The sequence below is a fragment of the Panthera tigris genome (assembly GCF_018350195.1).
Source record: "Panthera tigris isolate Pti1 chromosome A3 unlocalized genomic scaffold, P.tigris_Pti1_mat1.1 chrA3_random_Un_scaffold_65, whole genome shotgun sequence".
Lineage (NCBI taxonomy): Eukaryota > Metazoa > Chordata > Mammalia > Carnivora > Felidae > Panthera > Panthera tigris.
In genome coordinates, this window is record NW_024962148.1 from 1 (window position 1) to 15,030 (window position 15,030).

The window sequence follows — 15,030 nt, forward strand, 5'->3', positions numbered from 1 at the left end:
AACACCCAAAAAACAAATAATCCGGTGAAGAAATGGGCAGAAAACATGAATAGACACTTTTCCAAAAGGCATCCAGATGGCAAACAGACACATGAATAGATGCTCAACATCATTCCTCATCAGGGAAATACAAATCAAAACCACAATGAGATACAACCTCACACGTGTCATAATGGCAAAAATTGACAACTCAGGAAACAACAGATTTGGCAAAGATGTGGAGAATGGGGAACCCTATTGCACTGTTGGTGGTAATGAAAACTGGTGCAGTCACTCTGTAAAACAGTATGAAGATTCTTTAAAAAATTAAAAATAGAACTACCCTACAACTCAGCAATTTCACTATTAGGAAGTTATCCAAAGGATACAGGAGTGCTGATTTGAAAGGGCACAGGCACCCTGATGTTTATAGCAGAGCCATGAACAATATTCAAATTATGGAAAAAATCCAAATGTCCATGAACTCATCAACTGATGAATGGATTAAGAAGATGTACTAATGTAAAATGGGCGCCTGGGTGGCTCAGTTGGTTAAACTCCCACTTTTGGCTCAGATCATGATCTCACGGTTTGTAAGTTGGAGCTCCACATCGGGCTCTGTCCTGACAATTCAGAGCCTGGGGTCTGCTTCATGTTCTGTGTCTCCCTCTCTCTCTGCCCTTCCCCCACTCACACTCTGTCTCTCAAAAATAAACATTAAAACAAAAAGATGTGGGACACACACACATACAGACACACACAATAGAATTATACTTGGCAATGAAAAAGAATGAAGTATTGTCATTTGCAACAATATAGATGGAAATGGAGGGTATTATGTTAAGCAAAATAAGTCAGTCAGCAGAAAGACAGATATTATATGATTTCACTCATATGTGGAATTTGAGAAACTTAACAGATGAACATAGGGGAAGGGAAAGAAAAATAAGATAAAAACAGAGAGGTAGGCAAACCATAAGAGACTTCTTAAATACAAAGAACAAACAGAGGGTTAAGGGTGACAGTAGGTTTGAAGGTGAGTTAAATCAGTGATGGGCATTAAGGCAGGCACTTTTCAGGATGAGCACTGGGTATCAAATGTAAGAGATGATTCACTGGGTTTTACTCCTGAAACCAAGACTACACTGTATGTTAACTAATGTAAAAAAAAAAAGCTGCATAAGGAAATGCAGGGAATGCTAGACATCCTAGCTCTTAGCATAGATGTTTATGGGACCATGTTCAGCAGCTGTGGCCATAAAAGTACATCACACATCTTTCCCCCAAATACAAAACAAGCAGAGGAGGGGATTCAGAGGTCATTGAAAGGGATCCCTGGAGGATTTAAATCTAGGTAAAGTGTTAACATGGAGCCCCTAGAGGAAGAATGAAAATGGAAAGTCCTGCCTGCCCTTAGTCAATTTGCAAATTACCTTCTCCTGTCCTTATCCTTTCCACATGTAGGGTTTGACCTCTTTACATGTTTTTGGCTAATGCAATTCCCAGTTTTGAACTAGAAAACTTAAAGTTTCAAATATTTTGGTAAAAAAAAAAAAAAAAAAACTCCAAAAGAAAAAACAACACCTCAATAAAAGAAGCAGGAAACAAACCTTTTCCTTTTAAAGTGTAGAAAGCAGCCACTGTCCTGGGGCAGGTAGTAGTCCTGGAAATTGTTACACTTAAGGACATCTAATTTCAATGGTTGCTGCCATTCCTGTGAAAGTAACTTCAACCTCTAAATCTCAGTAATTCTGAGGGGCTGTCTCTTCTTTTTTACCCAAATTCATTATACTGAAATTAACCTGTTCTCTAAGAGGAATTTGGGAGGAGGGCTGGCTCTTCTCCTTCCTCCCACATACAATAGCTGATGACTCTGTAAGATTTCTTAGTTCAAGAAAGAATATGAGAGTCTGTACACCATTTAAGTTGCTGTAGGAAGTAATAGAAACCAAACCAAACTCCTGGGCTATAAAAGAAAGAAGGCTTTAATATAATAATATTCAAATCTAGCTTTTAACTATTTAAGATAAATATTGCCACTCCAAGTAGGTAAATAGATGGGAGGAAAAAGTGTCAAGGAGATGGGATTCATCACAGCAAGTGTCCAAGCTGCTGAGGAAAGGTTGCACTATCACTGGACATTCACTCAGTCCTGAGCTTGATTGTGGCCAATTCTTCTTGTTCTTGAGTTCCACTGGTCAGTTAGGATTGGGGCTCCAGCTGGCAGGACAGGATGTAGCTAAAGAGAGAATGACACCTGTGAGTCGACCAGGAGCTACAATTCAGGTGTCTCTCCCAGTGTTTTCCCAGTAGCTGGAATCTGGTGTTCCAGTGATCACCAGGAAACAAGGCTTGAGGCTGCCCAGGGAGCCATGGATGCAGGATCCCTAGAGTGGCCACCAGAAAGAGTCCACGCCTTTGCTCAGCTCCTGATGGGCCTCACCTCTCATCCTCACTGAGTCGCTCCACAGCCTGGAACCAGGCTCTAAACTGCTCCTTCGGTTCTAGAGTGTAGTTATCTGCAGCCACCTGGAGGAGCATGATCTCTTTCATTACTTCGTATTCCTAGGCCAAGAGAAGGAACAGGATGCACATCAGAGCCTGGGTGGGTTGAGCAGTGGGATAGGGGACCAGTCCTAGGTCTTTGCACATGTGGCAGCCTTCCTTCCTTGATAAATTCATCCAGTCTCAACCTGTTCGCAGAGGTGAGTATAAATAGCCCCTCCTCCTGCAGGAAGTTATCCCTGATGCCACTCCCCTGACTTCACTTACCAGATGGATGGGTCTTACACTTTTTCATTATCAAACTATTCCAGTAAATGTGTGATGGAGGGGATGAAGCCAAGAAATATTCTTCCCAGGGGCATCTCTGGTATCCACTCCCCTACACTTCCCTAATAGGAAGTGCCACAAAATGCTCACCTTAGTTTTTTTCTTATGGTTGATCTCATCGCCCTAGAAAGCAAATAGCCAAAGTCCATCAGAAAGAGCCCCTTGTTATTGCTTGTTCCTTATACACATCCTTTCTCATGTTGTTCTCGTGCCAGGACACACTAGAAGACTGTCCATACACAGATAACAGGACTGGGATATAAGCCAGGCTCTGGGGTCCAGAGAAAGGAGGACATGGGGTGGACAGTCAAGCACCTTATAGCACAAACCCTCTCTGATGACAGAAGGGGAGGCTGAAACCTCTGGGGGGAGGGGGCTGTTAGGCTATGTAAGTGCTTGCCGATGTGGAGGTGCCTGACTTTGCTCTCCCCCATAAGCAGCCTGAGAGGGAGAGGCTGAGGTCAACTCAGACAAACTTCATGCAGCTTTGCATTCAGACAGTCTTGGGCACCAGGACCAGTGTCATAAGTGCAAACTCCCTTCACTCATCACTGAGATGAGAAACTCTAGCTCACAGGGGTAGCTGTGAAGCTCTCATGAGGGGAGGTTTGCCAAGTACTGAGGTCTCAGGACTCATTACAGGGGTCTCTCCACTCCCAAACCTCAGGATTCTGGGCCCTCCTACACAATCTAGAGGTTCACTCACCTTCAGATAGTCCTCCATTGCAGTGTCCAGCATCACCATGTCAGTGAGGAAAGTGCCAAGGAAGGGGACAACACCCTGTGTCATTAGAGTAGGGGTGGGATGAGTCCCTGCTCTCAGGTGCACACAGGGACCCTCCCTTGAAAATGCTTCAGCCTCCTGGTCCACCCCAGGTTCTCACATGGAGCAGCCTAGGATCCCTAGCAGCCGCCTCTCAATTCCCCCTTACCCTCACCCTCCAAGGACATCAGACTTCTCCTAATCACCACCAGGGCCTGCTTTTAGAAAATCAAATTGTATGTAGTCCTAGGCCCCTCTCCACCCACAAATCCATTCTGCATCCAGCTGGATAGACCCTCCTCCCAGTCACTTTAAAATAAGAGTTTTGGAAGCTGTGGCAACAAGAGGAGGAGCTGGAGTAGAAAGGTCCACCTGTCTTGATCTGGAGGCCTCCAGCTGTCAGAGAGGAGCCCTTCTCCTCTCACTCTGGAGGCTCTATTCCCCAGGAACACTCACCTTCTTCTGCAGCCTTTTCTGGGCTCTCTGGCGGCTCATCATCAGGGTGGCCCATTTAGATGGCCGCTCCTGCAGGGGCAAGGACAAGTTCATTGAGACCATAATATCCTCAGTCCACTCCCCCCCCCCCCACCATCTTTGACTTGAGACCCTGGACATCTGACCCAAGTCAGCTGGTACCAATGCTACATTATCCTTAAACATGCTGTGAGTGATTCTAGCACAATCTCAGCTCCAACATTCACTCCATGTGTGACCTTGAACTTGCAGCCTGGCCTTCCTGAGCTTGTTTTCTCATTGAGAAAAGTGAGAACACCACCTACATCACATGGTCTTCTGAGGACTCAGTGTCCTATTACTATCATTATTGTTTCCCTCCACCCATCCCAACCCCACTACTGAGCAGAGGGCTGTCCTCTGGGCTCTCAAGCTGTATACAGGTCCCCATCTGGACTAGCTGTTAATATGGAGAGACAGGGTGTCTATAGCATCTGGTTGAACAGCACCTTCTTGCTCCACCCCCAATGGAATCTTCACCCCAAACTGTAACCATATTCATACCAAAGGCTTCACCTCCCCAAGGAATGCTTCAGATCATTCCCCTACACAGCAGTCTTTCTTCATCCACTCAGGACCCTGTTCCCTCAGGCCCCACCCTCTCTCTTCCCAAACCTCCTCCTCCATGATACCTTCAGGAACAGTTCCCTTCTCTGTGGGTTATCTTCAGTGCACAGCTTTTTAAATTTTTGAAAGCTCTTCCTGAATAGAGGAAAAAATGGCAGAAAAAATTATAGGAATCATGTGGCTTGAATGTAAGTCCCTCTTATTTGAGTACTCCAAAAAGTCAAACTGCCAGTATTAGGGTTTTCTCTGGATTCCTCTGAGAACTAAGGTGTTTGTAGGACATGGAGGGAGCTCTCATGTGAGTCATCCAGTGCCACCATTTCCATATTAATTGAGCAACTCTGTTTCAGTCAGGTGTGGTTTCAATTGGGCAGAGAGTTTTGTTGCTGTAAAGTAAGCGCTTGATAATATTTAATTTGGGTCAACTCAGTGCGTGATATTTAAGAAAAAATATTTCTGTAGCTGGAGTCAGGGTGGACTATTCTCCAGGGTGGGTTATAGACCTGTACACCAGCCCAGGTTCTATTGCCAGGGTTTGCTGCCTCCCAGGAGGGTCCCAGTTACTGAGGGGGAAAAGATGTGCATATGGGAAATCCCTCATCCACCCTGATCCTTCTATGGAGAGAGGCATACTCACCTGGAAACTTTCTCCCATGTCTTCTTCAGAGAGTAAATTGAGGCACTCTGCAGAGCAGAGAGGATGGCATGCAGTGAAGAGTAGTTCCGCATGATTTGACAGGCCTGGGGAGGGAAGAGAATGAGTGGTCATGTGGGTAGCAGGAGTCCTATTTGCTCTAAAGTATCAGTCTCCCTCAGTTTAAATTTTCCCTCCAAGATGACAGATATCCAGGTGCCTGCAGAAGGGCACATATAAGACCCAAAGAGTAACACTGCTGGGGAGAGGGAAGATTTTAGCTCATTCCAAGGAAGGAGCCAGGTAGGAACTGAGCGTTCCACCATTGGGACATGCAAGTAAAGGTCAGCATGTCCCTGGAGGGAAGAGCCTAGGGACTGTGCAGACCCTAGGGCTTAGACTAGGGACTCCAACCCTGAGAATTGATAAAGGAAATATCAGTTTCCAAGGCTCAGAAGAGTGACTCATCTTGGCCTCCCATAAAATACCTTGGCCACCTTTATCCAGTGCTCCACCACCATGGCCCTGTCCTGGGCTATCATTCTTGGGTTTCCAAGGCAGGTGGTGATGACACAGTTGACCACACTGTTAAATTGGGTGACGGTAGCACAGACTGTGGGTGCCAGGTGCTCATTACCAGGCTTATTCCGCTTGGACCAGATGGAGCCCAGGCACTGATGAGGCAGCACCTTCTTGAACAGCTCCTAGAGAATGGGGTGGGGAGGGTAGGAGTGTTCAGCCAGCCATTTCACATTCAGGATTAGTGTCCTAGGTAGGAGGTTACCAGGTCAGAGCTTTAGTTCCTGAAGCTGAGAATGTGGCCTGAGCCTGATTGGAATCCCTGGATTTCATTCCATTCTATTTTCACTGAGGGAGTCAAGTACAGGAAGACCTAGGAGTGAATACTGGCAGGGAAGGAAGGAGAGAATTTGTACCCTGGTCATCCTTGCTAACCCCAGCCTCTAGATGACAGTTCAATGTGACTCCTCACAAGGGGGCATTTTCCACTCCACCTGTTTTTCCCTTTGGTCCTACTCTCCTTTCGATGCACATTCCCCCATGACAGTTACAACCATAGGTTTCTCTGTTTCCCCTTGTAGTTATGTACATGTCAGATGCCTAATAAGTGCACAGGGTGTTAAGACTCCAAGGAAGATGGGTGGGTGACCCATGGACTTGACTGCACCCAGTGAGCTGTCTTCCTCCACCTGAAGGACCAGGGCCTACCCATTTTTCTAGCTGTTCTATCTCATTTAATCTACACAGTAACTCTGCATCAATTCTTATCAGTGCCTATCTCTACAGTTTGCAGCTGGACAGTGAAAGCTTGATTTAAGGACCTTGGCAGGGTAACATGGTTGATAAGTGGTCGAGCTGAAATTTGGACCCGGACTATAGTAGTCCACATCAGGGAAAGGCAGGTCTGGGTTAGCTGACGGCAAAAATGTAGAAAGTGCCCTGCCCTGTCCTGCCCTGAGAGCCCAGCTTCTTACCGCATCTATGTACGTTAGCTGCTCTGCCACCAGCTTGGGAGGGAAGTCCATGAGGCTGGGCTTCTCCTCATTCAGCTGGTTCTTTGGGGTCACATGCCCGTGGCAGGAAGGCTCTGGCGCTGGAGTTGGCTCTGTCTCTATTTTTAGAGCTGGAGTTAAAATTCTAAGTAAAGCTGATGATTGAGCTGATTGTAGCTGTGGACCTGGCACATATGCTGAAGAAGATGTTAGCACTTGTTCCAGTTCTGGAACAGCTGATGGAGGTGATGCTGGCTCTGACGCTTGAGGTGATGGTTGAAACATAACTGGCGCTGTCTCTAGTTCCATAGTAGACCCCTTTTCTGGCTCTGCAACTGGAAGGAGCCCTGGGGCTGGCACTGGACCAGGATAAAGAGAAAGGTTCATCCACATAACTGACTTTCCAGGTGCCTTCCCAAAAACAGGACAGGTACCATTGCTTTCAAAACAATATTCAGCCCATGAACCCCACCCCAGTTAGTCTTCCCAGATTTTAATCCCCTTTACCATCTGACTCTGCCTCAGTGGGCTCCAGAGTTTCCTGATGCACCAGGATAAGGGCGGTGTGGTTCTTCAGGTTCCAGTCATGCAGCTTCATATCCACATAGGCTGTCTTTACTTTGAAACTGGTAAAATTCAGAGACTGCCAGGTATCCTGAAATTTCTGGTCAGGCCATGTACTCAAGATGGGAGAGAGGGTGCTGGGTAGAGTCATGTGTGGAGAAGCATCAGAGGCCTGGCCTTTTATTCCACACTGTACTCCCACAGCATCATTATTTCTCTATGGATCCCAGAGGATGGCCCAGCCCACTTCCAACCCCGCCTTTGCAGTGGAAGGCCTAGTCATCCAGAAAACCTGTGTGAGTCTGGTTTTTTCACTGATACTCTTCTCACCACGGCCTTGGGCATAGTCAATGCCATCCTCAGTAAAGACCAGTAATAAGGCTTACGTTTGAGGCCGATTTATGAGCAGTCTTCTCACTACACCTTCTGTTCTTGGCCCTAGTTGCTGTGGTAAGCAGAGGTAGATATGGAGAGAAGCAGGCAGAGCCAGATAGAACAGTAGAAGGGATGGGTCTCTTAGGCACCAACTGAACCCAGACTGTGCTTTGCTTCCCAGTTTTGGGGCCCCATCCACAGCTCTCTTTGACTCATTTGCTTCTTCACAGGAAGCCCCCAAACATAAGCCCTCCTATGGAAATCAAGAGATCTGTGAGTTCCATGGTTCTGAAAGTCCTCCTCCAGCCACAACCCCTAAAGTCTCTTATGCTGCTCTGTGGATGCAGGAGGCCCTCCTACTGAACCTGAAGACCTGAACATGAGTATGCTTACTTGGTCTTGTAGTCTGTCATAATGGTCAAATAAGGGACAATCCTTTCATACCCAGAGGACGCCATGAAAATGTCACATATAATGAACCAAGGACATGAGTGTAGAGTGATTGCCTACTCTCTGACTAGAATTGACACCAAGGCATTGTGTCTACTTTATTCACTGAATTATCTTAGTGACTAGAAAAGTGCCTGCATTACTAGGTGATTAACACATACTGTTGATTGAATTAACCCAACCAGTACTTTTCAGATAACTGTGTGGGCCATGGGTGCCTCTGCCTGTCCCCCAGCAAGCCCTAGTCTGGCCATATAAAGGAAAAATACCAAGCCCAGCTAGATAGAATCTCAGAAGTCCTTTGCAAACAGGACAACTTCTGCTTTCCATGTCCTTTTCTAAATTCAGAAGTGCCACAGGCCTGCGAGGGTTGAGGTTGAGAGCTTCTTCACTGGAGAGAGAGAGAACTATTAAACCTAAAGATACTCAGCATGTCCAGCAGCCCTTTCTACAGAGTCAGGCACCAGATAAGCCCATGCCATGTTTTCTCCCATAGTTTACTACAGTTGACACTGTGAGGTTCATCCTCTTACCACCGCACTCCCAGAAGAGGAAAGTGAAGCTCATAGAGGTGCAGTGACATTCCCAAGATACACAAGTAGTAAATGGGAGGCTCCCCCCTGTGCTGTGTATGAGGCAAGCACTCACCTTTTGAACTGCTGTCCCAGGACTAATTGGGCCATGGGGAACACCTGGTATATGCAGAAAATGGTTGTGATGTTTGAGATGTTTCTATCCTGGAAAGGTGATTGTAGCAGGGACTGTAAAAAATTTTCCATTGTGCCTTCCTTGAGCTTCAGCATTGTACAGGCCTCATCCAGGGACAGGGTTGATTCCTTTTAACACCGGGTAGACAAGGAGGGGCATGTAGTCAGCTTCAATACCATGAACTACCAGGAAGATCAGGGTCTGGTTCTCAGACCAAAGACCCCCATCCCTTTGGGAACTTGTGAAAGAGAAGGGACTCGGGTGCCCACACAGAATAAGGTTCTAGGCTTAAAATTGCAATTGGTTTTATGGGGGAAATGATAAACCATTGGTAACTTCCAAGCATTCTCTTAGCTGAGCAACAATAGCACTTCTTTTAATAGCCTATATTAAGAGCATTATGCCAGTGAGTCATCAGTAAACATCCCTACTGTAGATATGAGAAAACAGAGGGTTAGAATTTCGAATGCTGCTCAAGATCATATAGGTTAGTCCTGGGAATTGTCAAAAGCATGGGCTGCATTTCCTCTAAGCTAATGAGGCTTGGTCTGTTCCTGACAGGGAGAAAGTTTCTGGGGGAAACCACCTTCTTCAGCAGGCCCCAGGGAGCCAGTCAATTGTAGTCTGGGTTCCAGGCTTACCCTGATCATCTCTGGGTCCCGAGAAAGGACATGAATCTGGACCTGTTCTCACCCTATACCAGCACTTGATGTTGTTGCTGGACTGATGCACCTGCTGCTTGTCAAGGGAGATGGAATTTAATCCTTAGAGCAGCTCATCAAAGATTTCCTGGGTGAAACTCTTAAAAGACAGAGGCAGGTATCTCAGCCAGGAGGCATCAAAGTCCTTCCACCCAATTAGTGCTTCCATGTTATGGCAGATCTAGCAACCTAAAACATTCTTTTAGGACACTTAAGATTTTCCCTGCATCACTGTTGACATGAAAACAGAATTGAATCCTGTCAAGTTCCAACAGACTTGAAAGGCTGAAACAGTGGCACACAACCTCCTTTATGGAATATTATGAAGACATATAAGAACACAGCTCATGACTTGGTGGGCCTACAATAATTTAATGTGTTCTGAGAGACAAGACATTACAGAAACATATAGAATGGCTTCATCCCACCCTTAATTTTGTGTTAAATCACCCTGTTTTGTGTGATGATATGTAAGGGCTTGGAGAAGTTCTGCAAGGACAGTGGAGCTGAGTGCTACCCAGGATATCTGGGGCAAGTAGGTAAAATAATAAAACAGCAGTAAAATGCAAAGATACTCATGGCCTCATGAAAAGTAAAAAATAAATAAATAAATAAAAATGATTAATTAAAAACATTAAATATGTTCTCTATCAAAATATAAAAAATAAAATACATACACAATACATGCATTCTCTACCATTCCAACATATGTAAAGAGTGTCCTCCTACCTTACCACATAGCTGGTGGCAGAGGTTTGGATATTCAGATTATTTTGTGGTTGGGCCTGTGGGACGCTCATGTGGAAATACAATGTGAGGGCCTCAGGTTTGGCCCCATATTTATGTGCAGGCCCTGGGTGTGAAAAACCCTCTTCCCATTCTTACCTCAGAGCAGCGCTGATTCTTGGTATCCTTCTGCACCTGACACTTATCTAGGGCGCTGCCGTAGTTGAAGCCATGGACCAGCTCCTCAAAGATATCTTGGGTGAAGCTCTGCAAGTACAGTGCCCCGTAGTCGGGCCAAGAGACCTTAGGGTCCTCCCTGGACATTGCCACAAGGGGACATCCCCATTAGAAATTGTGTTCTCTACAGTACAGGCTAAGAGGGGAAGCTGTAAAGACATCCAGCAAGGAGGAAACCAGAAGAAACTCTAGGGCTCGTAATTAACATATAGGTAGTTGAACTTGGTCCCCAGCAATTATCGTCTCCTGCCTGCCAAGACCTGGGGTATGAACATGAGAGATGTGCTAGGCTTTCAACACCTGACATCTTGCTTCTGCTCATGAAGGGCATAGCCCTCGTCCTCTGTCCCCTCCCCTGATCTCTCTCTCTCTCTCTCTCACACACACACACACACACACACACACACACACACGAGGGGCAAGAGGTGTAGGCCTGCTCTGGGCAGGATCAGAGTTGTGGCATGCTCTCCAGTGGGCTGCCCTGAGCTACCTTGTGTTACCTGTGAGCGCCTCCTGCCAAATGACCAACAGCTTCGGAGATGAGGGCTGAGCTGATGTCTACAGTGACATAAAGGTTTCTCACTCTGGGCTTTCTTAAGCCCACATATCCTGAAAATGGGGATACAGCAACAGAACATTTTGTTCTCTAGAGTGACTCTGGGCAAGTGAGCTGGAAAGCAGGCCATCTCTAGAATGTGGGCACCTGGTTACCAGAGTTCTAAGTTCTGTTGAAGCCTATCACCAAGGAAGTGAAGTCACTTTTTCAAGATTCCAGTACCTGGGGCCCTTCTTTAAATGAGACCTATCTAGAACCCCTTATTGATAGTTGACTGCTTATCTTTCTCCTCCAATGTCATCTCCTTAACTGTAAACAATGAGTCAAAAATGCCATAGCCACAACTCCCTGGAAATGCAAGTAGGGTTCTAATTTTGAGGATACAGAACTGAATTCAGCTTTTTTTCTTTGTTTTACCAGTTATATGTCCTAACTCAATGTGTCTCTCAAGTATTCCATAGTTTCCTAATGTGCATGTTGGGATCAGGCTAGAATATACTTCCTAGGAGCCTCATCGGGTGTAAATGGATAATATATGGATAATATTTATAATATGTGTGGGCTGGGGCACCTGGGTGGCTCAGTCGGTTAAGCGTCCGACTTCGGCTCAGGTCACAATCTCGCGGTCTGTGGGTTCGAGCCCCGCGTCGGGCTCCGGGCTGATGGCTCAGAGCCTGGAGCCTGCTTCCGATTCTGTGTCTCCCTCTCTCTCTGACCCTCCCCCGTTCATGCTCTGTCTCTCTCTGTCTCAAAAATAAATAAACTTAAAAAAAAATTTAATATGTGTGGGCTGTTGTCCAGTGTATCTGAGGCCCAAAATCAAGTATGGAAGAATTAAAAAAAGGGGCGGGATGTGGCATGGAGTACTATTCAAAAGAGACATCAGTGTAGTAATGGAACAGTCACTCTTCCTCTTGGCCTTATTTTAATACGGGTCCCATGATGGGGTAGAATGGTAGTAAAACCAGTTGTTTCCTGTTGTATTTAGAATGAGACTCAGTTGTCTCATTTCAATCTATGAGGGGGCAGCCTTCACAATGGCTCCCCATGCTGACTTGTGGTATATTGTTTTGTAACTCCTAAGTGGCTAGCGACTGGTTTCTGACCAATAGGATACAGCCACTGTGATGGAAAGTCATGTCTAAGTTTCAATTTCAAATAGTCTTTCACTTCCTAGTTACTTCCTCTCATGTACCATTTCTCTCCTCTTTCCCTTTCCCTTTTTCTTTATCCCTTTTTTCTTTACCTTTCTTTAACCAAAAATCAAGTAGTGTTTTGAGCTGCCATTATATAGAGGCTCACATGGCAGAGAACTGAGGCAGTGTCCAGGCTGAAAGACACATAGGAACCCAGGCTCTGAGTCCAAATGGCATCCTGAATCATATGAGTCAACTTGGGAGAAAATATTCTTCCAATCTAGCCTCAGTTGAGGCCACAGCTGCAGCTTCTGACATACCCTGAGGCTGGGGAACCAAGTTAATATGTGCCTGGTTTCCTCATCCACAAAAAATTGTGAGGTATTAAATATATGTGTTTTACAGTGCAAGGTATTGGGACAATGCAGTAACAGAAGAGCAACAGATAACTTTCTACCAGGCCTCAGCACTTCTCCCTGCCCCTCCTCCCTCCCCTTTGCTCTCCTCCTAGTTTCCCTCCAGCCACACTGGCTGCCTTTTTCACCTCCTCTGGACAAACTGGCTTCTGTTAGTGAGTGTCTGAAGCAGTGGTAGCTTCTTCCTGACACACTGCACGATGACTTGTTCAAGTCTAGCTCCCTTTTGTCATTCTGTTCTCAGCAATGTCATCCCCAGTGAGGCCTTTCATACCTTCCTACCCAATGACTCTCCAGCCTTCATTCATAGCACACATCATTTGCTTTTTTCTTTCACATGCCTTTGCTTTTGTGCTATTGCCTATCTCTAGACTTGAGTTCCTGGAAGGCAGGTAGCTCTTGGTATTTTCAGCTCCACACATGGGCCCAACAAGGTACCTGGCATCAGGTTAAAAGCTTAGTGCATAGTTAATAAATAAATGACAAGGTCTTGGAGCCCATCTCCCCTTTTAACCACCTACACTGAAGAGAGAAATACTGCTAACAGTTTCAAGTTGTTTCTGGGCAGGAGGACAACCACAATGGCCTGTACATGACTTTTCATGCTCCAGTTCCTCCAGCAGAACACCCTAGGTATCATGGAAGAAGACTTCTTGAATTCTGTTCTCCAGCTCTAGCATTATAGCCCCAAGCAGGCATACCACGGAAAAAAGGGATACCTTTATTTGGGTATCCTCAAGGCAGTGGCTTTCCAGAGTCACGTGGGCAAAAGAACAGGACCTTCATCTTCCAAAGCAAAGGATTTCAGATGCCTCCTCCTACTCTTTTTTCTGTCCACTCCCATGGTGTCCTCTTTACTAATACATCACCCTCACCTCAGCCAGAAGAGTGATTCTGCACCCACCATTGCATATCCAATTAGGACCCTGAAGGTTCAGTGCAGACTGGTCTTGTCCATGGACCCCAGATGCAGTGTACAGTGCTCTGGCATTTTCCCAGAGAATATAAACAAAGACAAACAGGTGCATAAAAAGGTGCCTGATGTAGCTAACCATCAGAAAGATGCAAACCAAGGTCACATTGATATATCACATCACATCAATTTGAATAGCTATCATAAAAAAGACAAGGGATAAATGCTAGTGAAGATGTGGGGAAAAGGGAACCTTTGTCCACTATTGGGGGGATAGAAAGTTGGTACACTCACTATGGAAAATAGTATGGAGATTTCTCAAGAAATTAAAAATAGAACATAATCTAGCAATTCCACTTCTGGGAACATATCCATAGCAAACAAAACAATATGTCCAAGAAATCTCTGCATCTCCATGTTCAGAAGGCATTATTTTCAACAGTCAAGACACAGAAAAGTTTTTGAAATTTGAAGCCAAATGACTTTGAGTCTGGGAGGAAAAGAGACTAAGCTGCTACCAGGGAGACACCGGGACAACCTGAGGGGCCATAGGTGGGTGATTGTGGACTGGGAGAGATACAATGGGCCACGCTGGCACAGAGGGAAGGGATCCCCTTCTGTGGAGAGACAAGGGGAAGAGAAAGAGAGTCTGGGGAAGCTTAAGGCTGTATGTGGACAAGAGATAAACCTCCGATTGGGACAGAGAGGGATCCCATCTCTAACTGTGGGACTTTCTCCAGACTGGAGCTGGCTGCCCTGTTCACACACCTGGGGAGGAGGGGAGCCAACCCCAGGCTTAGTGGCTAGGTCAGGACGCTGTCTGCAGTAGGAGAAAGCGGTCCCCTTCCTGAAGGGCTGCAGGATAAGACAAAACCAGCTGGGACCACATATTGGGTGGCATGGAGAGACACTTCCCCAGTATCAGGGTGCACAGAGAGGGGGGTTTGAATCCTAGCCAAGCACTGGGGCACGGGAGTTGGTGGAGTGAGGCAGACTGCGTCCTCTGCACCCATAGCACAGTGAGAACAGCTTGAACAGAGTGATTTGGGACACCAAGTCTGTGGAGAAGAGACTGCGGGGTGGTCGTCATTTTTCTTCCCACCACCAGCAACATGGGGCCTCAGAGATCAGTTCACAGAGTCCACAGTGGAAGTGGGACCCATCTACACCAAACCACACTCCTCTGTGCCAGGTAACTGTATCTACTGGAGTGGGATAGACACTGAGGAACCAGACAGCCCCCTTCTCCAGACCAGCACTGCTGCATTGCCTGGATTAATTCTCAGACAATTCTTGCTATTTATATTCTTCCTTCCTTTTCTCCTTCAAATCTCTTCCCTCCTCTAGTCTGGTTACTCTGTCGGTTTGTTTAAGCAGACATATTTAATCCATTCTCTTGATATATGTTCTACACCTACTTCTTTCCTTTCTCTCTCTGGAATAATCAAG

General features: G+C 46.1%; 1 protein-coding gene across 2 annotated transcripts; it reads right to left on the reverse strand.

Moving 5' to 3' along the window:
* Nucleotides 1–2,004: 2,004 nt before the first annotated feature.
* Nucleotides 2,005–11,288, reverse strand: LOC122236192 (ral guanine nucleotide dissociation stimulator-like). Of its 2 annotated transcripts, none has more exons than XM_042977084.1 (13): nucleotides 11,061–11,288; nucleotides 10,483–10,590; nucleotides 8,837–9,024; nucleotides 7,307–7,500; nucleotides 6,782–7,158; nucleotides 5,777–5,992; nucleotides 5,292–5,395; nucleotides 4,720–4,789; nucleotides 4,031–4,099; nucleotides 3,518–3,592; nucleotides 2,902–2,934; nucleotides 2,423–2,544; nucleotides 2,005–2,218 (listed from the first exon to the last, which is right to left on the reverse strand). In XM_042977084.1, exons 1-13 carry the CDS (start codon nucleotides 11,244–11,246, stop codon nucleotides 2,182–2,184), a joined length of 1,779 nt encoding a protein of 592 aa, XP_042833018.1. In that variant the 5' UTR covers nucleotides 11,247–11,288; the 3' UTR covers nucleotides 2,005–2,181. The 2 variants fall into 2 exon arrangements, with proteins under 2 accessions (XP_042833018.1, XP_042833019.1); XM_042977085.1 differs by having other exon boundaries at nucleotides 11,051–11,139.
* Between the last annotated feature and the right edge of the window lie 3,742 nt (nucleotides 11,289–15,030).